At 40.6% G+C, this 22,436-nt stretch overlaps 1 protein-coding gene across 1 annotated transcript in view; it reads right to left on the reverse strand.

Annotated features, from left to right (window-relative positions):
* The window catches only part of rtel1 (regulator of telomere elongation helicase 1), a 53,980-nt gene extending 35,265 nt beyond the window's left edge, over positions 1-18,715 (reverse strand). Inside the window, exons 1-20 of the mRNA XM_020506217.2 lie at positions 18,381-18,715; positions 17,826-18,024; positions 17,449-17,542; positions 17,273-17,354; positions 16,828-16,888; positions 16,436-16,511; positions 15,645-15,729; positions 14,811-14,876; positions 11,794-11,947; positions 11,506-11,544; positions 10,713-10,785; positions 8,328-8,425; positions 7,958-8,013; positions 7,505-7,588; positions 7,305-7,386; positions 3,569-3,701; positions 3,211-3,324; positions 1,588-1,628; positions 765-850; positions 8-85 (exon numbers count right to left, since the gene is read on the reverse strand). Of these exons, the coding sequence (XP_020361806.1) occupies positions 8-85; positions 765-850; positions 1,588-1,628; positions 3,211-3,324; positions 3,569-3,701; positions 7,305-7,386; positions 7,505-7,588; positions 7,958-8,013; positions 8,328-8,425; positions 10,713-10,785; positions 11,506-11,544; positions 11,794-11,947; positions 14,811-14,876; positions 15,645-15,729; positions 16,436-16,511; positions 16,828-16,888; positions 17,273-17,354; positions 17,449-17,542; positions 17,826-18,024; positions 18,381-18,482 (1,803 nt within the window). The 5' untranslated portion in view covers positions 18,483-18,715. The remainder of the gene's footprint in view (positions 1-7; positions 86-764; positions 851-1,587; positions 1,629-3,210; positions 3,325-3,568; positions 3,702-7,304; positions 7,387-7,504; positions 7,589-7,957; positions 8,014-8,327; positions 8,426-10,712; positions 10,786-11,505; positions 11,545-11,793; positions 11,948-14,810; positions 14,877-15,644; positions 15,730-16,435; positions 16,512-16,827; positions 16,889-17,272; positions 17,355-17,448; positions 17,543-17,825; positions 18,025-18,380) is intronic.
* Positions 18,716-22,436: the final 3,721 nt, after the last annotated feature.

The following is a 22,436-nucleotide window of genomic DNA, read 5'->3' on the forward strand; positions in this document are numbered from 1 at the left end:
CACTGACCTCCGTGAACGTCCCCTTTCCCCTGGGCTCCACAAACATGGGCTTTATGTTTTCAATGCGGTCGGCATGCCCGTTTGCCTGGGGAAAAAGCAGGCATAGAAGAGCAATTCTCAATTTCAAGTCTCATGGCAAAGGGTCTGAATACTTATGTAAATAAGGTCCCCATTTGATTTTTTTATAAATGAGCAAAAAATGTGTCATTATGGGCTATTGTGTGTATATTGCTGAGGATTTTTTTTATTTCATCCATTTTAGAATAAGGCTATAATGTAACAAAATGTGGAATAAGTGAAGGGGTCTGAATACTTTCAGAAGGCACTGGATAAGGTATTTAATTTATGATTTATAACACCGCTTGTCCTCAGCCGTCTAGGCAACATACACTGCTTTGGATCTGGTCCTATGCCTGCTCCAGCGTTGAATTTCTGCATTACGGTGACGTCATTGTCCAGACCTTGCATCCACGCAGTTACCAACACATGGCAACGACTGTTGCCATGTGTAGGTAACCATAGAAGTGTAGAGTCGGCATTAGCACATACTGTACACATACAAGGCTACCTCTACATCAGGCATGGGGCAATTCAACACAAACTCATTCGCTGCAGGAAATGGATTGATATTCAAATCCTAACCTGAAAAGTACTTTCATAGAAAAAGTTATCAACGTATGGGTGGAATTTCAAAAAAGTTGCTGAATTGGTGGTGCTCAAATGGTGACAACCTTTTTTCTGAGGGATCCCTGAGCTGCACTCACCCTCCAGAACTCCAGAGTCTTGTCCATCACAGGGTAAGAGGGGAAGAACACTAGCAAACCGTGAGGGACAACGCGGCCCAGATTCACTGCAGAAAGAAAAAGGAAAAATAATGAGAATTTAGGTAATTTAGTAGAATGGGTTGTCTCCAGTATGTTTCTTGAGCCAATGCTCTCTAGCATTAGAGCAACGGATGGAAGTCTAGTGAAACTACCTTTAACTGCCTTCATACTGGACACAGAGATACAAATGGTATCCACGAGTTCATCTGACTCAGGGGAAGTAGATAACGGGTATCATTGCTAAAATTCCGTAGTATCCCTATAATATACCCCTCCCCCGATAACAATTTGCCACTGGAGGTCATTCTCAAGGTCCTTGTATATCTCTGTAATGAGTGATTTTCAAGGTGTTTACACCAATGAAATAAAATTTAAGGATACACATTACACTAGTAAAAAAAATATATTTGAATAGCCTTTGTTGTTATTAATCAATACATTAAATACTTTTGTTCACTTTGGATCATTGAAAAAAATAGAAAGATCCCTCTAAATCCCCAAAACATCTCACTACAACTCTACACATCACTACTGGGACAAGTCATTTTGATTACCCCAAGTACTTTAAACAATGCACAAATAACGTTTTGCAGTATAAAAAGGACTAGCATTATGTTTTTAACATTGATAAACATTGCAATATATTCAAAAACATCTATGATGTGTAACATAGTTTCTCTCATGGTTGCAAAGGCAAGATACACAAATGCCACCGCAAATCAAGAACGCACAGATATGAATTTGTAGGATATATTCATCTTACCAACAGTGTTCCCTAAAGATGCCATGTTTTCAGGGACAAACCTTTGAAACAAATAGTGAGTGTGTGTTAATTAAACTAGAATGATATTATGTATACAGTGCCTTTGGAAAGTATTCAGACCCCTTGACTTTCACATTTTGTTACGTTAAAGCCTTATTCTAAAGTGGATAAAATAAAAAAAAACAATAATCCATAATGACAAAGCAAAAACAGGTTTTTAGAAATTGTTACTAAATTATTTTTTTAAAACCCAGACTCAAATGGGGACCTTATTTACTTAAGTATTCAGACCCTTTGCTATGAGACTTGAAATTGAGCTCAGGTGCATACTGTTTCCATTGATCATCCTTGAGATGTTTCTATAACTTGGAGTCCACCTGCAGTAAATTCAATTGATTGGACATGATTTGGAAAGGCACATACCGGTCAATAGAAGGTCCCAGAGTTGAAAGTGCATTTTCGATCAAAAACCATGAGTTCGAAGGAATTGTCTGGGGAAGGGTATCAAAATATTTCTGTAGCATTGAAGGTCCCCAAGAACACAGTGATCTAGATCATTCTTAAATGGAAAAGTTTGGAACCACCACGACTCTTCCCAGAGCTGGCCGTCTGGCCAAACTGAGAAATCGGTAGAACAGGCCTTGGTCAGGGAGGTGACCAAGAACCCGATGCTCACTGACAGAGCTCCAGAGTTCCTCTGTGGAGATGGGAGAACCTTCCAGAAGGACAAACATCTCTGCAGCACTGAATCAGGCCAGATGGAAGTCACTCCTCAGTAAAAGGCACATGACAGCCCGCTTGGGGTTTGCCAAAAGGCATCTAAAGACTCTGATGAAACTAAGTTTGAACTCTTTGGCCTGAATGCCGAGCGTTACGTCTGGAGAAAACCTGGCACCATCCCTACGGTGAAGCATTGTGGTGGCAGCATCATGCTGTGGGGATGTTTTCCAGCGGTGGGGACTGGGAGACAAGTCAGGATTGAGGCAAAGATGAGCGGAGCAAAGTACAGAGATCCTTGATGAAAAGCACTGTGGAGCAGGTTAGGACCTCAGACTGGGGCGAAAGTTCACCTTCTAACAGGACAACGACCCTAAGCACACAGCCAAGACAGCGCAGGAGTGACTTCAGGACAAGTCTCTGAATGTCCTTGAGTGGCCCAGCCAGAGCCCGGACTTGAACCTGATCGAACATCTCTGGAGAGACCTGAAAATAGCAGTGCAACAATGCTCCCCATCCAACCTGACAGAGCTTGAGAGGATCTGCAGAGAAGAATGGGAGAAACTCCCCAAATACAGGTGTGCCAAGCTTGTAGCGTCATACCCAAGAAGACTTGATGCTGTAATCGCCACCAAAAGTGCTTCAACAAAGTACTGAGTAAAGGGTCTGAATACGTATGTGAAATTTACGTTTTTATTTTTGATAAATTCTTACATTTCTAAAAACCTGTTTTTGCTTTGTCATTATCGGGTATTGTGTGTAGATTGATGAGTGATTTTTCTGTATACATTTTAGAAAAAGGATGTAATGTAACAAAATGTGGAAAAGGTCAAGGGCGTATGAATACTTTCCAAAGGCACTGTATATCCCCCCAGAGAGGGTAGTCACAGCGGTGGAGGTGCCCACCTGCGGTCAAATGCTGAGCTGAGCTGCACGCCGTCTGGACCGCGGTCAATTATGCTGACAAAGATCTGATCATGCTGAATCACATGGGGGTTCTCCAGGCATACTGGAAAGGGACTGTGGGGGGGGGGGGCGCAAGGGGTCAAGAGAAGTGAAACCCAAAAAAGGAAACCCAAGGTCAGTAGAAAAAACAGAACTGTCTCTTATGTTATGGACAAGAGCATCTGCTAAATGACCAACATGTGAATGACAAGACAAGTGGGTAAGTAACAAAGTTGATGGCTAATATCCTGCTATAGCTTTTTTCCCATGTGTGTGTGTGTGTGTGTGTGTGTGTGTGGTTGACAAATGACACACTCACATTTGCATTTCGGAGGTGAACGAGGACAGAGGGGAGAGGGTCCCGCTGGTGAGGATGATGCTGCGCACGCCCTGCCTCACCAGCTCCTGCATGCTGAACCCAGGCGAGAAGCACCAGTAACTCAGAACATTTCCTGGAATAAACCACATCCCCACTGGTTTCTTAAAATCGTAAAACACCATGGTACATCATTCAACCGGGGAACTCGGTCCAAACATGAGCGCAGATGTCCATAATACACTCTGTCTAGCTCAGTTAACTGCAGACAGAATTTGGATGGAGAATGGCCAAGCAACACTGCCTGTAGCTAGATCTAAAGTGACCGGTTGATTCAGATTTTCTTCGAGGAGAGCAGTGGACTTCTCTTCTATAATGTACAGGGATCTCAATGTCAACCTGTAGTACAAGGGCCTTTATTCTCAAATCGCCTCAGAGTAGGAGTGCTGATCACTGAGACGCTTGGTACATAAAGCCCCAGGTCCCCCGTCAATATAAATCTTATTCATTATGATCGAAAAGGCCAAACTGATCCTAAAATCAGCACTCCTACACTGACACGCTTTGTGAATACAGACTGAGATCTCAGTGTTCAAAATACATACATGAAACATCCTGTTTCCATTAGATACAGTGCCTCCTAGGGTTGGGCGCTGTCTGGCATGACACATTGTCCCATCAACCTGTCCAGACATCACTGATATGCGATTGTATCATCTATTTATTTTTTACCTGGGGCACATCGTTGCGTTGCCTAGCAATGCTGGAAATGATCAGTAATGAAGCCTGTGTCATGCACAAACCACCGATGAAAGTCTAATCATTAGACTACAATGTGGAAATCAGCTTACCAATATTGTATTTCTTGTGTGCAAATGAATAAATATAAACCAAATCATATTGTGATATGTGGTACCGATAACTTTGAATGGTGATTTGGAACCCAACGTTGTAGGCCTACGATGTGACACGAGACCCTTTCAAATGGTGATTTCGGACGATTTCAACTGAGAGCACATGTTCACCATAGAAGACAATCACTGGGCAGCCTTCTTGGGAGAGCTAATTAGCTTAATTTGTAGCCTATCCAAATGTGGGTTACTCTTTTTATAGGCGACATCCATTTTTTGGTTCCCGGTTATTAAAAGTGCTGCTGTGAGAACTTACATAACACCTGTTGCGCAATTCAGGGATATGAATAAACACTTCCACAATAATATAAATCTCTGTTTAGAAGTTTAACTTTTCAAAAAGTATTCATACCCGTTGACTTATTCCACATTTTGTTCTATTATTACAGCCTGATTACATTCTCACCCATCTACACACAATACCCCATAATGACAAAGGGAAAACATGTTTTTAGAAATGTTAGAAACATTTATTTTAAATGAAATACTTTGTAGAAGCACCTTTGGCGGCGATTACAGCTTTGAGTCATCTTGTATGTGTACGTCTGTATCAGCTTTGCACAACTGGATTGGGGAACTTTCTCCCAATCTTCCTAGCAGATTTTCTCAAGCTTGGTTAAATTAGATAGGGAGTGGTGGTGAACAGCAATCTTCAAGTCTTCCCACAGATTTTCAATAGGACTCAAGCCTGGGCTTTGGCTCGGCCACTCAAGGACATTCAAATTCTTGTTCTGAATCTTCGCTCCAGTCTAAGGTTGTTTGCACTCTGAAGCAGGTTCTCATCAAGGATTTGCCTGTATTTGATTACATTCATTGTTTCCTCTATCCTTTTCAGTCTCCCAGTCCCTGCCTCTAAAAAGCATCCATAGCATGGAGCTGTGCCTGGTTCTCTCCAGACAAAGTGCTTTGTATTCTGGCCAAAGTGTAACATTTCTCTAATCAGAGACCGTCCTTTTGGCAGGTTCTCCCATCTCAGCCAAAGAACTTTTGTAGTTCTGTCATTGGGTTCTTGGTCACCTCCCTGACCAAGGTCCTTCTTGCCCGGTTGGTCAGACGGCCAGCTCTAGGCAGAGTCTGGGTAGATCCATATTTTTTCCATTTCCCAATGGAACGGTACGCTTGGAAACTTTCAACACTAGAAATGATTTATTCCCTTCCCCAGATATATGACTCAGAACAATTATCTATCGGAGACCTATGAACAGTTCCTTGGTATGGTATAGTTTGTGCTCTGACACACACTGTCAACTGTGGGACCTTATAAAGACATGTGTGTTTCTTTCAAAATCATGTCCAAATAATTGAATTTGCCACAGATGGACTCCCAAGTTATAGTGACATCAAGGATGATCAAAGGAAATTGGATGCACTTGAGCTCAATTTGCAAAGAGGTGTGAATACCTATGTAGTATTTCTCCATTTCATTTTCAATAAATTAGCTAATTAACATGTTTTCACTGCGTCATTATGTTTAGATGGGTTTTTATACTTTAGCCATTTTGAATTCAGGCTGTAACAACAAAATGTGGAATAAGTCAAGGGGTATGAATACTTTCTGAATGCACTGTAAATCATGATTGGAGGCTACCAATCAAAAGTTACAATGGAGTCCTCAAGAGGCCACCTCACATTGATGTATTTCTAATTCACCACTGCGTAGTGCTATATACTGTAGTTCTACGGAGTATTAACCCATTTGTCTAGGCAACTTGAGATCAGTGTTCATAGTGTTACTGTTAGAGCAGTTTATGAAAAGGCCTGTTAATTATTTTGAAAAATAAAAAAAGGATATGTATATAAAAATACTTACCTTATATTTTGTTATAATGAAGGAAATATCTACTTGTGGTGGTCGGTACCGTTTAAGATGACAATTATTCATATTTTTTTTAATGAGCATGACCTTATTTCTAGTACAGCATATCATTCATATTCCATTCACCCAGCTCAATGTAACATCGATATGTTTGGGCTACTACATGAGACTCAAATATTCCCTATAGCCATCATGAGGTTGCTACAACCTAGCCTATGAATGAAAGTTTACAATGTAGGTGCACAGGTTGAGATAAACATTTTAGTAATCAAGGTGACAGACAGCGACACATTATATTGCCTTGCACACTCTTGCTGATCTAAGTTGTAATCATTAGTCTAATCATTGGAGTTTCATTTGGACAAATTCTGGTATGTTTATGGCTGTTTCGTTCAGTTTTCTTCCACAGAATCGGTCGGAATGAATACACCCCTGATCACATGCAAACAGTTCACTTTCATTGCAGCCACATACAAACAGCATGATCACTTTGCTCATTGCAATTCCTTCTCACATCTATGCGCTATCCTCCTCTCTCACATTTTCCCTTCGCTTGTGGACTTCAGTGCACAACACATTAGTGGTCTGTGACCAGGCAACAACAAAAAAAACGTTCCAAGTCGAACATTCATATCATAACTGCTACACAGCCTACATCGTTGTCAACATATTAGCTAGCTAACGTCATAGTTAGCATAGTTATTAGAACTGACGCATTAGTAAACCCATACAATCATGCAGTAGAGTGTACAGTCGGCAAACAGTTTAGCATTTACACCGGCGGGCCTGTGGCAATAATTTAAGAAAACCAAAAGCTCAGCTTGACTTAGAAGAGTTTCAGTTTTGGATAGCCATAGCCAGGTAGCGAACATAGCATCTCTCTCTGAGCCAGGTGTTTGTGTAGGCTAAACTAGCTGCATTCGCCAAAGTAAGCGAAAGTGAAAAACGAAATCTCTCTTCTCCATTTTTGAAGAAATGTATTTGTTCAACAAATACTGACACAGACTGTTACCTTGTTTTTTGGAGGAAGATGAAGACCACACATCAGTATTTTGTTTTTTCTGATGATGGCTGGTGTCTTTATGGATATGGACCTGTGACAGAGGATATGTGCCAAAACAGTATTAAAACAGTGGTTAAAATTTACAATTCTGATTGGCATTTGTATTTCCAGATACAGATGAAATAGTGACTACAGTGACTATTACACACCTTAAATTTAGTGGTGCTGGATTGCATGTTGAGCGGCATGTTTGCACCTTTGTTGCCCTCTTGTGTATCAACGCAGAACACCAGCTAGTGAGATAAAAGAAGAGAAAGAACATGATACAGTATTCACATTGGACATACATTGATAGACTTAAAACAAGGACATTGTTCCTGTTCCAATGCTTTGTATTTTGCTTTATTTCAACCACATCTCCCTTCTCTAATCCCTCTATATCACTATATCATCCCCCTCTTCTTTCTATCCCTGATCCAGTTTCTTTACTTCCCTCTGTCCTATCTGTAGGACAGGAAACGCTCTGAAAATCATTAGGTCTGAGAAGTGCTCAACATCTTTCAATTCCAATGCAGTTTTTACATCTGCATATTTAGTGTACATTTTTTATAAAAAATAAATACATGAAAGAAAAAAAACAACGCTTTAAAAGTGCACCAAACCTGAATTATGTCCGCCAATTTCTGTAATCCAGTTGTGTTCATGAATATGCCTGGTTCTGTTAAAATGTTAAAAGAAATACACTTATAGTATCACCTCCATCACTAACTATGTTCAGACACTCCGCATTCAAATGACAATGTAAGGTACAGCACTAGAAAAGGCAGTGAAAAGTGAAAGCAAATAATGGAAGGCGTAACTTAAATCCTAAAACTACAATGACTCAGGACTTCAGACAAGTGGACATACAATAGCTCAATAATAACGCTTTAGAATTGATTGAATTAGCTTTCAAAATGTTATTTTAGATTTGAACTTGATATCACATCAGAATGGCTGAATAAAGGGGAAGCCATATGAACAGAGACTCACTTCCAGCCAGATATCCAGTGATCTGCTCCAGGGCTTCAAAGATGGGCGTCCTTGTGTCAAATGTGAGGTGAGCCGTCTGGAACAACTCGTAGATGAAGCTGAGAGGGATGGTTTAAAGTGTACAGAATGTGGATGAGCGCTTTCTACGATTCATACCCCTTGACTTATTCAACATTTTGTTGTGTTACACCCTGAATTCGAAACAGATTAATTAATTAATCCTCACCAATCTACACCCAATAACCCATCATGACAAAGTGAAAACATGCTTTTTGAAATGTTTGCAAATGTATTGAAAAAGAAAGAGAAATATCTCATTTACATTAAGTATTCACACCCCTGAGTCAATAGATGATAGAATCCCATTTGGCAGAGATTTCAGCTGTGAGTCTTTCTGGGTAAGTCTCTAAGAGCTTTGCACAACTGGAATGTACAACATTTGCACATTCATCAAGCTCTGCCAAGTTGGTTGTTGGCAATTACTAGACACCCATTTTCAAGTCAAAACTGTAACTAGGCCACTCAGGAACATTCAATGTCATCTTGGTAAGCAACTCCAGTGTATATTTGGCTTTGTGTTTTAGGTTTTTGTCCTGCTGAAAGCTGATTTTGTCTCCCAGAGTCTATTGGAAAGCACACTGAACCAGGTTTTCCTCTAGGATTTTGCCTGAGCTTAGTATTCAAGACATAATGTTAATTTCTTTGCCACATTTTTTGAAGTTTTACTTTAGTGCCTTATTGCAAACAGGATGCATGTTTTAGAATATTCTGTTCATATTCTGTAGTTATTTTCACTCTGTTATTTAGCTAGCTTGTGGAGTAACTACAATGTTGATCCATCCTCAGTTTTCTATCACAGCCATTAAACTCTAATTGTTTTAAAGTCACCATTGGCTCATGGTGAAATCACTGGGTAGTTTCCTTCATTCCGGCAAATGAGTTATGAAGGACGCCTGTATATTTGTAGTGACGGTGTATTGATACACCATCCAGTGTGGTTAATAACCTCGCCATGCTCAAAGGGATATTCATTGTCTGCCCCCCTACCCCCCACCAATAGGTCCCCTTCTTTGCAAGGCATTTGTGGTTGAATCTGTGTTTGACATTCACTGCTCGACTGAGGGAACTCACAGATAATTGTTCAGTGCATTCGGAAAGTTTTCCACATTGTTACAGCCTTATTCTAAAAAGGTGTGTGCCTTTCCAAATCATGTCCAATCAATTTAATTTACCACAGGTGAACTGCAATCAAGTTGTAGAAACATCTCAAGGATGATCAATGAAAACAAGATGCAATTTCGAGTCTCATAGCAAAGGGTCTGAATACATATGTAAATAAGGCATTCGTTTTTTAATGTTAATATATTTGCAAAAATTTATATTTGTTTAATCCATTATAGAATAAGCCTGAAATTTAACAAAAATGTGAAAAAAAGTCAGTGGGTCTGAATACTTTCCAAAGGCACTGTGTATACAGTGCCAGTCAAAAGTTGACACACCTACTCATGCAAGGGTTTTCGTTCTTTTTTTAAACTATTTTCTACATTGTAGAATAATATTGAAGACATTAAAACTATGAAATAACACATATGGAATCATGTAGTAACCAAAAGTGTTAAATCAAAATATATTCTATATTTGAGATTCTTCAATGTAGCCACCCTTTGCCTTGATGACAGCTCTGCACAGACTTGGCAGTGTTTGAATAGTTATGTAAGTTATTTCAGTTTTTTTTATTATATTCGCAAACATTTCTAAAAACTTGTTTTCGTTTTGCCATTATGGGGTAGTGTGTGTACATGGATGAAATAAAAACATTCTCTCATCAGTTTTAGAATAAGACTAACGTATCAAAATGTGGAAAAAGTCAAGGGGTTGGAATACTTTCCCAATGCACTGTATTTAGGCTTGCTACAGAAAAAAATAAAGGGTTGAATACTTATTGACTCAAGACATTTCACCTTTTCATTTTTAACATAATTCCACTGATATTATGGTGTGTAGGCCAGTTACAGAATCTCTCAATTTAATCCATTTTAAATTCAGCCTCTAATACAACAAAATATGGAAAAAGTGAAGGGGTGTGAATATTTTCTGAAGGCACTGTAAAATGCAAGCATGATGCTTTGAAGGGCATTACAAAAAAAATACACTAATGTGCATGAAGTGTAAAATGTGCTTTACCCTTCATTATCTTTGGAGATGACAGCAGTAACCAAATGCATAGCCTGTCAAGTGCTTTTGCAATGGTGCTATGAGGTGAGTTCCAAAATAAATGCACCGACTTTATCCTTAATTCTCTTTTGGGCGGTGATGACAGCCATAATCAAAAACATCTCAATATTAATATCACGTATACCCTCTGCAAAACCCAGAAGCACACACCTTCCAGGTTTGGTGATCCCCTTGTCCGGCACGTCGTAAGAATCAATGGCCGCCTCCAGATCCAGAAGTATCTCTGCAAAAACCATTTATGTAAGAAGGGAGTTGTGCAGTGCAATCTCTACGATACTACACATTTAAACCATTAGACACATTCATTGGTAAAATCCCATTTTTCTTAAAGCAGCAATCAGCAGTAGAAACAATAACAAAGCAGTCTCCCTTGCCCTGGTTTGGTAAAAAGCTGAGGGATGGGGCTGGAGAAATGTAACCACTCTCAAATGCATAGGGCTAGAGATGCAAGAACTGACCATCCATATCAAAATGATTGTTTTAACCATGTGTTGAAGCTATATAGGGGGCGGCAGGTAGCCTAGTGGTTAGAGAGTTGGGCCAGTAACCGAAAGGTTGCTGGATCGCATCCCCATGCCGACAAGGGAAAAATCTGTCATTCTGCCCCCTGAACAAAGGCATGATTCCCTGGTAGGACGTCATTGTAAATTTGAATTTGTTCTTAACTGACTTGCCTAGATAAATAAAGGTTAACGTTAAAAAATATATATCGTTTTTGTTTAAAATGTTATTTGTTTACAACCATTGGCATAAAACAAGCTTATATTTTGGGTTCTGATGGGGTACGACTAAGCTCATAAGGCATTTAAGTTAAATTCTTCATGAATCATTGGGTACATATAATTAATTTATAAGTCCAAAAATGGATGTAGCAACTGCTGAATGTTCCTTTTAAGAGAGGAGTGTATGATGGTTGCATGACAAACAGGATAAAAGAACTTACGTTTTATTTTAGCAATGGTGGTTATGTCCAATTTCAAACCTGGAATGAAAGAATTATTAAAGGTGGCACTTTCAAATAAAAAAACCTTTTTCCGTTTCAAATTGAACAATGTAGTAAAATTATTGTCATAATACAATTCACACGTTACTCAATCAATGGAACCAGGAGGACATTACTTCATTGATCTCTGCATATGAATATATGGGGGGGGGGGGGGGGGGGGAAGAAATCATGAATGCTTGTCCTTACAATGAGTTTGCAAATTGTGTGGACTATAATTATTCTGACCCCCATTTATGGATTCCATATTGAAGTCCTCTGAGACGTCTCCTCGCCCGGCCTCTTTGGCCTGCTCCGCTAGCAGCTTGTCCACAGCATCGATAGCTGATGCCAGGTCGTAGGGCGTGAGGTCAAAGGATGTGGACTCCTCACACATCTTTTCCTGTGGGCATTTTAAGTGGTCAGAGCAGTCAGAGGAAAAATTTACAGTGGTTCATGTTCATAAGGGTAAACAACAGAAACATTTTCCTTTGTTTTGCAAATGAAAAGGAGTACTTTGTTTTCAAGACATCCAGGTAGTCCATCCCTGTTTGTCAGTTTTCTTCCATTTAGTGCCTAATGGATATTTTCCTGTTCATGAGTTTTGCACAAAGTGCTAAATACCTGAAAAATGGTCTCGTAATACCTGGTAATGGTTGAACCGTAATCCACCATGCTTAAACCTTTCTAATGGAGGAATATATTAGGATGTTGGTGAATAATTTCTGCAGATACTCTCAAGCTCTGTCAGGTTGGATGGGGAGCATCGCTTTACAGCTATTTTCGAAGCCACGTCTTGGCTGTGTGCCAATGGTTGTTGTCCTGTTGGAAGGCGAACCTTCGTCCCAGTCTGAGGTCCTGAGCGCTCTGGAACAGGTTTTCATCAAGGTTCTCTCTGTACTTTGCTCCCTTCATCTTTCTCTCAATCCTGACTAGTCTCCCAGTGACTGCCTCTTCTCATGGTCTAAGAGTCCTTTAGGTGCCTTTTGGCAAACTCCAAGCAGGCCGTCATGTGTCTTTGACTGAGGAGTGGCTTCCGTCTGGCCACTCCACAATAAAGGCCTTATTGGTGGAGAGCTGCGGAGATGGTTGTCCTTCTGGAAGGTTCTCCCATCTTCACAGAGGAACTCTGGAGCTCTGTCAGGTTGACCATCGGGTTCTTGGTCACCTCCCTGACCAAGGCCCTTCTCCCCCGATTGCCAGCTCTAGGAAGAGTCTTGGTGGTTCCAAACTTCTTCCATTTAAGAATGATAGAGGCCACCATGTTACTGGGGACCCTCAATATGCAGACATGTTTTTATACACAATCTTGTCTCGGAGCTCTACAGACAATTCTTTTGACCTCATGGCTTGGTTATTGCTCGGACATGCACTGTCAACTTGAATTTACCATAGGTGGACTCCAATCAAGTTGTACAAACATCTCATTGATGATCAATGAAAGTCTCATAGCAAAAGGGTCTGAATACATATGCATATGCATATGTTTTCGCTTAATCATTATGGGTTTGTGTGTGTTGATTGGTGAGGAAAATGTTTTATTTAATCCATTTTAGAATAAGGCTGTAACGTAACAAAATGTGGAAAAAGTGAAGGGGTCTGAATACTTTCCAAATGCACTGTATTGGGAGACTGTAAACAGAGTTGGGAGACTGTAGAGACAACAGCCAGCCACTTGGCCGCCTTCCAGATTGTTCTCAAAGTTGTAATAACTCCAAACTCCTGGATGGGGCGGGGGGTTGGAGGAAGACACAGAGAGACAGGAGGCTGCCACTGAAAGCAAACCAGTTTTGCCTGAAATTAAAATGGAGACATAATAAATAAATCAACGTGGCTGGTTCTCGTTTTTTCTTCCAACCTATAAAATGGATTGAAGTTGGGGCTTGGGGGGACTAGGGGTGGCAGTGTCGACACACTATGGATGCAGAACTCGATTATTTGGCTTAGTCATGCTCGTGCTCTGCAGTTTCTGTTTGTCTGGCAGTCATTTTATGGCTGCTCTTTAGTTTCACAAAAGCAGACTACAGCTACTGCTGCTGATGCCTTACTGAAATAAATATAGCTCAACTCTCTATCCACACAGTGAAAAACAATAGTTGTAAAGGAAAGCCAACTGTGTGACGAGGGCTATAATGATGATAATGGACATTTTTCTCACAGGGGGAGAAGCCAATCAGGGCCACGTTCAGTAGGCAAACATTGTGGATAGAAATGTACTATTTATAACAAATATGCCTCTCTGACTCTATTCATGACCATGTTCCACAATGTTATAGTGCTGTGCGACGTTTGTTCTTGGTAGCCATGAGGAGTTGGTTTTGGAGCATATGACAGCCGGGTTATTATTGCAAAGTCAGAGGCTCCTATTAGTGCTGGGAGGCTGGGCAACAACAGCCTTGCGTGACTTGCACATCGCCTCCCTATGTTCTATTCCGTACCACACTCCGATCTGGTTGTGGTCTAAAAAGGCAGGCAGGGAGGCTGTACACTGACTGCAGTGCGGTGTGTGTGATCAGGCAGTGGCCAGATTGCATAACACCCAGAGGAGAGCAGGTTGTTCTCAGGCTCTCTCACGGAAGGCTGCCACACTGGCTCTGGCTGGAGGCGGTTTAATAGGACACACCAGGATAGTGTTGTTCAGTAGGAAGAAAAGGTTGTAAAAAGGCAAGGTATTACCTGAATTTGTCCAGTAATACTTTTTTGATTTTCATGTTTTACAGTGTGCTTTAGTGAACACAACCCTGAAGGTAGAGGATAGAAAATAACTGGGATAAAACAGAGAAGTATTAAAATACCCTCAAATAAAAAAGGTGACATTCTGTACAGTTGACTCACGAAGCACTTGATCTCAAATCCAATATGCTGAAGTAGAGACAAATTAAAAGATTTAGCTTTACTTTCCAAATAAATACATAGGGGAGTGTATATTGATGAAATGTGTTGGTGGTATTTTTTGCAACTTGCAGTTTTACATATATTTTTTGCAGAACTGTGTGCACAAGTGGCAATGTGCCCCATCAACATCCTCTTATAAAAAATGTATCTTCCTATTGTGCCCCGATGAAGGCATTTAGCCAAAAAAAGTGCTTTGGATAATCGACTACCTTAAAATTGTATTAACATTTTCCTTTAAGAGAGGCAGAATGCTTTATATCTTCATGGAACTTGGATGTTTCAAAATGGTGTTGGGTGAAGAAGGGGATCATCAATTATCAATGACCTCCATTGCTCATGAATAAACCAAGGAGACCTGCAGTCCAACTTACCACGTTATGCGCTTCGTCGAAAATGACCACTGCCCCTTTCAACTCGATGTTGTGCGCCCTGCGACTCTGTCAAGCAATGAGGAAGAAATGTAAAATGAATTGTGAAAAGGGCACAATTTTGTGAAAATGTACTTTACAAGATTTTAAAAGCCAATATGTAGTCTGTATGCATCCATGTCATGACTAAAACATGCTAATATAGCAGTCTAAAATAAGCCTGACAGGGGTTTAATGGCTAGCACATGAGAAACCTGTGCTGTAAGTAAGATTGACCAAGTACCTAAAAGCAGCACTTACAGACCCTTTCAAGGCAGGCATGACACAGCAGTTTCTAACAAAGCCTACATTTGTACTACTATTAAGCAACTAACTGAAACTGAAATCTAAAATATTGCCTTATAACTTTGCAGAGAGCGAAAAGAGACCACACATTTCTTTAGTGTGATTCAACAATAATACATCATAACGAGCAGTTACATTTGATTCAACAAAGCCAGTCAACCGACAGGTCAACAAATCTTACTTGGTAGCATTGGATATACTGTATGATCCTCTGTGAATTCTTGTTTGATTAAGTAAATGACCTGCTAGTACTATAAAGCTAAAGAACGGTCAAGACCATTTTTCAGGGAGAAATTATTGTGCCTCCTCATACATCAGGGTCGTATTCACTTGGCACCAAACAGAAGACAACAGACTTGGAAAGAGAGGGACTGCCTTAAGTTATCCAATAAGAAACCTTTGTTTTTGTGCAAAACTTGCTACAGTGTGCACTAATAACTACGACCCATATGGCCTCGCATTCTCAGAATCACAGAGGAACACTTGGCTCACCTTTGGGTCCAGGAGATAGTTGTACGGCATGAATATGATTTCTGCCTGCTGTTTCAAGGAACGTGAGAGGTAGTATGGGCAGACCCTATGGAAACAAGGCAACTGTGAGACAAAGAAAAAGGGATGCTCCAGGAAACTAATACATTTCCAAAATAGGGATATTAAAAAGTCCTCTCCAGAAATAAGTCAATGATTGCATGAAGAAAGAGTATGGCAGAGAAAGAAAAAAAAGAGATGAGTTCGGTGTGATTTGGAATGAAGATGATAGGCACAGGTTAAAGACTGAATTCAATGAATCTTCATTAATAAGTATGAAAAGAATTGACCTTGTAAAAACACAAGTTTCAAACTAAACCTCCCTGGCAAAACGGCAGTTGAGTGAATAATTACAAATCCCAAATAGCTACATCCAAAAGTTTGCCTCTAGTCCTTACACCCCCTGCCTATCTGAATTGCAAGACAAATTAATTACAAAACATAATGCCTCAAAATACATCCTCCTGTTTCCCAGGTTTCTATTAGTTGCCAGTGGGGGTGGCACATCAGAGGGAATCCAGTAGGCTGCCATACTCTAACTGATGGCTCCAGCTATAACTGAAAGCCTTCATATCTGGCAACCGGCAACCCCTGAAACAGCCTTCGCAGCTTAAATGCTCCAGAGACATTAATATTCCAATATGCCCTCCACAAACAAGACTAATGATACCGGTTTGTAGCCAAGCTGGTGAGGCTAGGGGTTTGGAAGAAGGGGTGGAATAGTACAAGAAGAGGTGGAATGGGAGATTTCATACCTTTGCTTGTTGCCAGCTTTCACCAGATCTTCAACATCCAAAATGGAGTTCACCAGGTCTTTATCCATGCTCTTCTCTGGAGATGGGAGAAAATCAAAGATCCGATTTCACAATTAATTGCAGGGATTTTTATTAATTAAACTATTGGTCAATGACAATTACTATGTTTGGGGGGGGGGGGGGGGGGGGGGACAGCTGTACACAACAGCTTATGAACTTCTGTTTTTACTAGATTTTGTCGATGCCCTCAATCAAAGAGGATAATAAAAGTCAGTGCTTAAAGGCAGTACCAGGCATAAAGATACACATATTACTAGTTTAATATATTATAGTAGTGTTCTATTTAATTATGTGGTGTGAGCCATCCTCTCTCAATCTCTTTACACACATACCTTCAACATTGTTGTAGAAGGCACAAGACCTGGTGGATATCTTTTGCCTACACATGTGAACCTGGGAAGAGGATACCATGTCAGTCAGATTCAGGATATATCAACTGAGGCTCTGAAATCCCAAAATAATGTCTAACATGTATATTTATGGATAAAAATAAGTTGTAAAGGACAGAATGTGTTATTTATACCATAAAGATTGAAAACTGTAAATAATGTATTGTAGAAGCAAAACATATGGATTTGGTAAAGTGATTAGAACAGGGTATAGACTGATTTGGTAAAGACAGAACACAAACTAATTTGATGCCTCACACATTCTGACTTGACATCTACTAATTGCACATTGACAGAAGCTCACTGCACCTCTACTGTCCACCCTAATATGGTTGATTCATCACAAGCTGTGTTGACCACTCCAACTTTATTCCTATCCTTTCTGTACCTTAAGGTGGTTGCTCTCCTGACGCATCACCTCCGGGTTAATACAAAGCTGCTCCCTGGATCCTAACACGCACACTTTGGGCCTGAAAGTCAGAAAACAACACCATTTTAACACTGACGATAATTGCAACGTACACAAGGGTGTGAGTCTTCTAGGATTAACAAGAAGGCCCTTACCTGTAGGAAGTGTTCTTTAACTCATTAATGACCTGGGTCAGCTGAGAATGTGTCCTGGATGCATAAATGATCTTTGGAATATCAGTATAATAAGCTACAAGGGACAAAGACATCATAAAAGGGATTAAAAAATGTATTAACATACAGGTGTAAATATAAAAGCATGGTGATCTACTAAAGAAAACGAAATGTAGTATGTATAAACCGTGTTAAGAGAAACGACATAATCTGATCAATACTGATACAAACTATGTGAACTGGACTGCATATTTTGCTGAATTAGCCTAGTTTTGCAATCAGCAACATCGGGATGGCAGTTATATGATAGATTAGCCGTTTTTCATGCAGAACAGATGCTATGTGTGTGGTGCCCATACTTGTTGTGTCTCCATCTGTTGCAGCGGTCCCCCACGATGCCAATGGTGTGTTGGGGAAAAGCTCTGCTCCTCCCATTTTTTCTGCTATCTTCCTGGCAGAAATGGTGTCTTTGAAGTAGTCCTTCCAGGCAAGGGTGGCACACAGAAGGCATAGGGTTTTGCCCGTGCCTGTCGGACTCTCCAGAACCCCATTTACCTTCTGAAATACACTTATTAAAATGTGTTTCAACCAAAAAGTTTCAATAGCGTTCCCCTTGCACTGCTGAGAATCTGTTGGTTTGTGTAGCGGCCACTGTCCATACATGGGGATTAAGAGTTTACATTTCCACTGTCGCTAGGTTGTTTACATTAGACTTTTTAAAAGTATTAATTTGTATTAATTCCTGCATTTATTATTTCAGGTTGATAGCTACCTAATTTATTTATCTGAACATGTTGACCCACCTCAATCTGTCCCGACGGCCAATGACATTTCACAAAAAATGCACTTCCTGGATAGCTTGCTAACTTTGATAGCAAGATGGGCATGTTTGAGGGTCCATAAAGCACACTTACGTTTTGTAGACACTCAATCACCTTGCTCATATAATCCTTCTGACATTCGTATGGGGTGAAAGGGAAATCCACATTTATCCCTTTCAAAGTCACGGGAGGCATCGTTTATCAGCAGGCTCGCGCAGCTTGCTATCTGGCTACATTAGCAGATTAGTAAACGAGCTCTTTAGCTAAAGCAACCTAACAAGTACCGGCTGTCAAGCCACAGACAGAACTGGTCAGCACCTGAAACATAACTAAAGCTGTATGGAAGATGTATCTCCCTGAATTCAAATCACCGGAATTAAAGACAGTCAGTGCGGTTCAACTTTCATGCTTGGCGCGAACTCACTGCTTTCACACATGCGCAAAGATTACAAGCAAAGGCATGGCTCTTTGCTGCCTCTTGATAGGCTCATCTACTAACTCGATGGACATTAGATTATTATGTGCTCTGACTGTTGATGTGTTTGCTTGAATTGAATGTGTATAGTGGCAAATGCCTATAGTCTTTATTCACAACATAATGTCTGTGATATTGTCCCGGCAGTGTCATTGATATGAAATCAAAGACATTTTGCGCGCGCACACACACACACACACACACACACACACACACACACACGTGCAGACTACACAACCACACTCATAGACAGACAAACATGCTAGGAGGTATGCTCTCTTTCTCTCTCTGGTAAATTAGCAGAGCACTCAGAAATGATCAAAAGCGCCTTATAAACCGGGTGGTTCGAGCCCTGAATGCTGATTGTCTGAAACAGTGTTATAGCACGGGTATGACAAAACAATACTTTTATTGTTCTAATTACTTTGGTAAACAGTTTATAATAGCAATAAGGCACCTCCGGGGTTTGTGGTATATGGCCAACATACCAAGGCTAATGGCTGCATCCAGGTACTTACTCTGCATTGTGTCATGTGTACGCAATGGTATATTGGCCATAGACAGTACCACAAGTCCTTGGTCCTTATTGCTTAATTAGACATAATGTATTCGTTGTAGAAGTTGATCCAGACAGAAGCCAGACAGAAGTAGATAATAATTGTTATTCTGTCTCTCACTGTTCAAATAAACCTACCATTAAAATGATAGATTGATCATTTCTTTGTCAGTGGGCAAACCTACAAAATCAACAGGGGATCCAATACTTTTTTCCCTCACTGTATATATTTTATATTTTTAATTCTTTAAAGTAGCCACCCTTTGCCTTGATGACAGTTTTGCACACTCTTGGCATTCTCTAAACCAGCTTCACCTGTAATGTGTTGGGTCATTGTCCTGTTGAAAAACAGATAGTCCCACTAAACGCATACCAGATGGGATGGCGTTTAGCTGCAGAATGCTGTGGTAGCCATGCTGGTTAAGTGTGCCTTGAATTCTAAATAAATCACTGACAGTGTAACCAGCAAAACACCATCACACCTCCTCCTCCATGCTTCACGGTGGGGAGCACACATTTGGAGATCACCGTTCACATACGCTGCGTCTCACAAAGACACGGCGGTTGGAACGAAAATTCTCACATTTGGACTCATCAGACCAAAGGACAGATTTCCACCGGTCTAATGTCCCTTGCTCGTGTTTCTTGGCCCAAGCAAGTCTCGTCATATTATTGGATTCCTTTAGTAGTGGTTTCTTTGCAACAATTCGACCATGAAGGCCTGATTCACTCAGTCTCCTCTGAACAGTTGATGTTGAGATGTCTGTTACTTGAGCTCTGTGAAGCATTTATTTGGACTACAATTTCTGAGATGCAGTTAACTAATGAACTTACCCTCTGGGTCTGCCTTTCTTGTGCCGGTCCTCATGAGAGCCAGTTTTATCATAGCAGTCGATGGTTTTTGCGACTGCACTTGAAGAAACTTTCAAAGTTCTTGACATTTTCCGGATTGAATGTCAATGATGTAATGATGTAATGATGGGACTGCCGTTTCTCTTTACTTATTTGAGCTGTTCTTGCCATAATATCGACTTGGTATTTTACCAAATAGGGCTATCTACTGTATACCACCCCTACCTTGTCACAACACAACTGATTGGCTGAAACGTGTTAAGAAGGAAAGAAATTCTTGTGAATTGAATTGCATTCCAGGTGACTACCTCATGAAGCTGCTTGAGAGAATGCCAAGAGTGTGCAAAGATTGGATACCAAGCAGCATGTTGAGGATCTTCAGAGAAGAATGGGAGAAACTCCCCAAATAAAGGTGTGCCAAGCTTGTAGGGACATACCCAAGAAGACTCAATGCTGTAATCGCTGCCAAAGGTGCTTCAACAATGTAATGCGTAAAAGGTCTGAATACTTGTGATATCTCAGTTTTTTATTCGTAATAAGTTTACAAAAAGTTCAAAAAAACAGTTTTTGCTTTGTCAATATGGGGTATTGTGTGTAGATTGAAGAGAAAAAACTATGAATACATTTTAGAATAAGGCTGTAACGTAATAAAATGTCAAGGGGTCTGAATACTTTTCAAATTCACTGTAGATACAGTTGAAATCAGAAGTTTACATACACTTAGGTTGGGGTCATTAAAACTCATGTTTCAACCACTCCACAAATTTCTTGTTAACAAACTATATTTTGGCAAGTCGGTTAGGACATCTACTTTGCGCATGACACAGGTAATTTGTCCAACAATTGTTTAGAGACAGATTATTTCACAATAATTCACTGTATCACAACTCCAGTGGGTCAGAAGTTAACATACACTAAGTTGACTGTGCCTTTAAACAGCTTGGAAAATTCCAGAAAATGGGGAGGCAGCATCATGTTGTGGGGGTGCTTAGCTGCAAGAGGGACTGGTGCACTTCACAAAATAGATGGCATCATGAGGAAGGACAATTATGTGGATATATTTAAGTAACATCTCAAGACATCAGTCAAGAAGTTATAGCTTGGTCGCAAATGGGTCTTCCAAATGGACAATGACCCCAAGCATACTTCCAAAGTTGTGGAAAAATGGCATAAGGACAACAAAGTCAAGGTATTGGAGTGGCCATCACAAAGCCCTGACCTCAATCCTATAGAAAATGTGTGGGCAGAACTGAAAAAGCGTGTGCGAGCAAGGAGGCCTACAAACCTGACTCAGTTACACCAGCTCTGTCAGGAGGAATGGGCCAAAATTCACCCAACTTATTGTGGGAAGCTTGTTGAAGGCTACCCGAAGTTCACCCAAGTTCGCTAAGGTGTATGTAAACCTCCGACTTCAACTGTAGATAGAAAGATGGATACACTACAAAAGTATGTGGTCACCCCTTCAAATTAGTGCATTCTTCTATTTCAGCCACACCCGTTGCTGACAGGTGTATAAAATCGAGCACAAAGCCATGCAATCTCCGAAGATGAACATTGGTAGTAGAATGGGCCGTATTGAAGAGGTCAGTGGCACGTGGCAACGTGGCACCATCATAGGATGCCACCTTTCAGTTGGAGCTGCTCCTGTCAACTGTAAGTGTTGTTATTGTGAAGTGAAAAAGTCTAGGAGCAACAACGGCTCAGCCACGAAGTGGTAGGCCAGACAAGCTCACAGTACGGGACATCCGAGTGCTGTAGCATGTAGTGCTTAAAAATGGTTGGTCCCCGGTTGCAACACTCACTACCGAGTTCCAAACAGCCTCTGGAAGCAATGTCAGCACACAAAAAGTTTGTCATGAGATTCATGAAATGGGTTTTCATGGCCGAGTAACCGAACACAAGCCTAAGATTACCATACGCAATGCCAAGCGTTAGCTGGACTGGTGTTATGCTTGCCACCATTGGACTCTGGATCAGTGGAAACATTTTCTCTGGAGTGATGAATCACGCTTCACCATCTGGCATTCCAACGGACAAATCTGGGTTTGGCAAATGCCAGGCGAAAGGTACCTGCCCGAATGCATAGTGCCGACTGTAAAGTTTGGTGGAGAAGGAATAATGGTCTGTTGCTGTTTTTCATGGTTCGAGCTAGGCCCCTTAGTTCCAGTGAAGGGAAATCTTAACGCTACAGCATACAATGACATTCTAGATGATTCTGTTCTTCCAACTTTGTGGCAACAGTTTGGGGAAAGCCCTTTCCTGTTTC

Source organism: Oncorhynchus kisutch, linkage group LG17, assembly GCF_002021735.2.
Source record: "Oncorhynchus kisutch isolate 150728-3 linkage group LG17, Okis_V2, whole genome shotgun sequence".
Classification (NCBI taxonomy): Eukaryota; Metazoa; Chordata; class Actinopteri; order Salmoniformes; family Salmonidae; genus Oncorhynchus; species Oncorhynchus kisutch.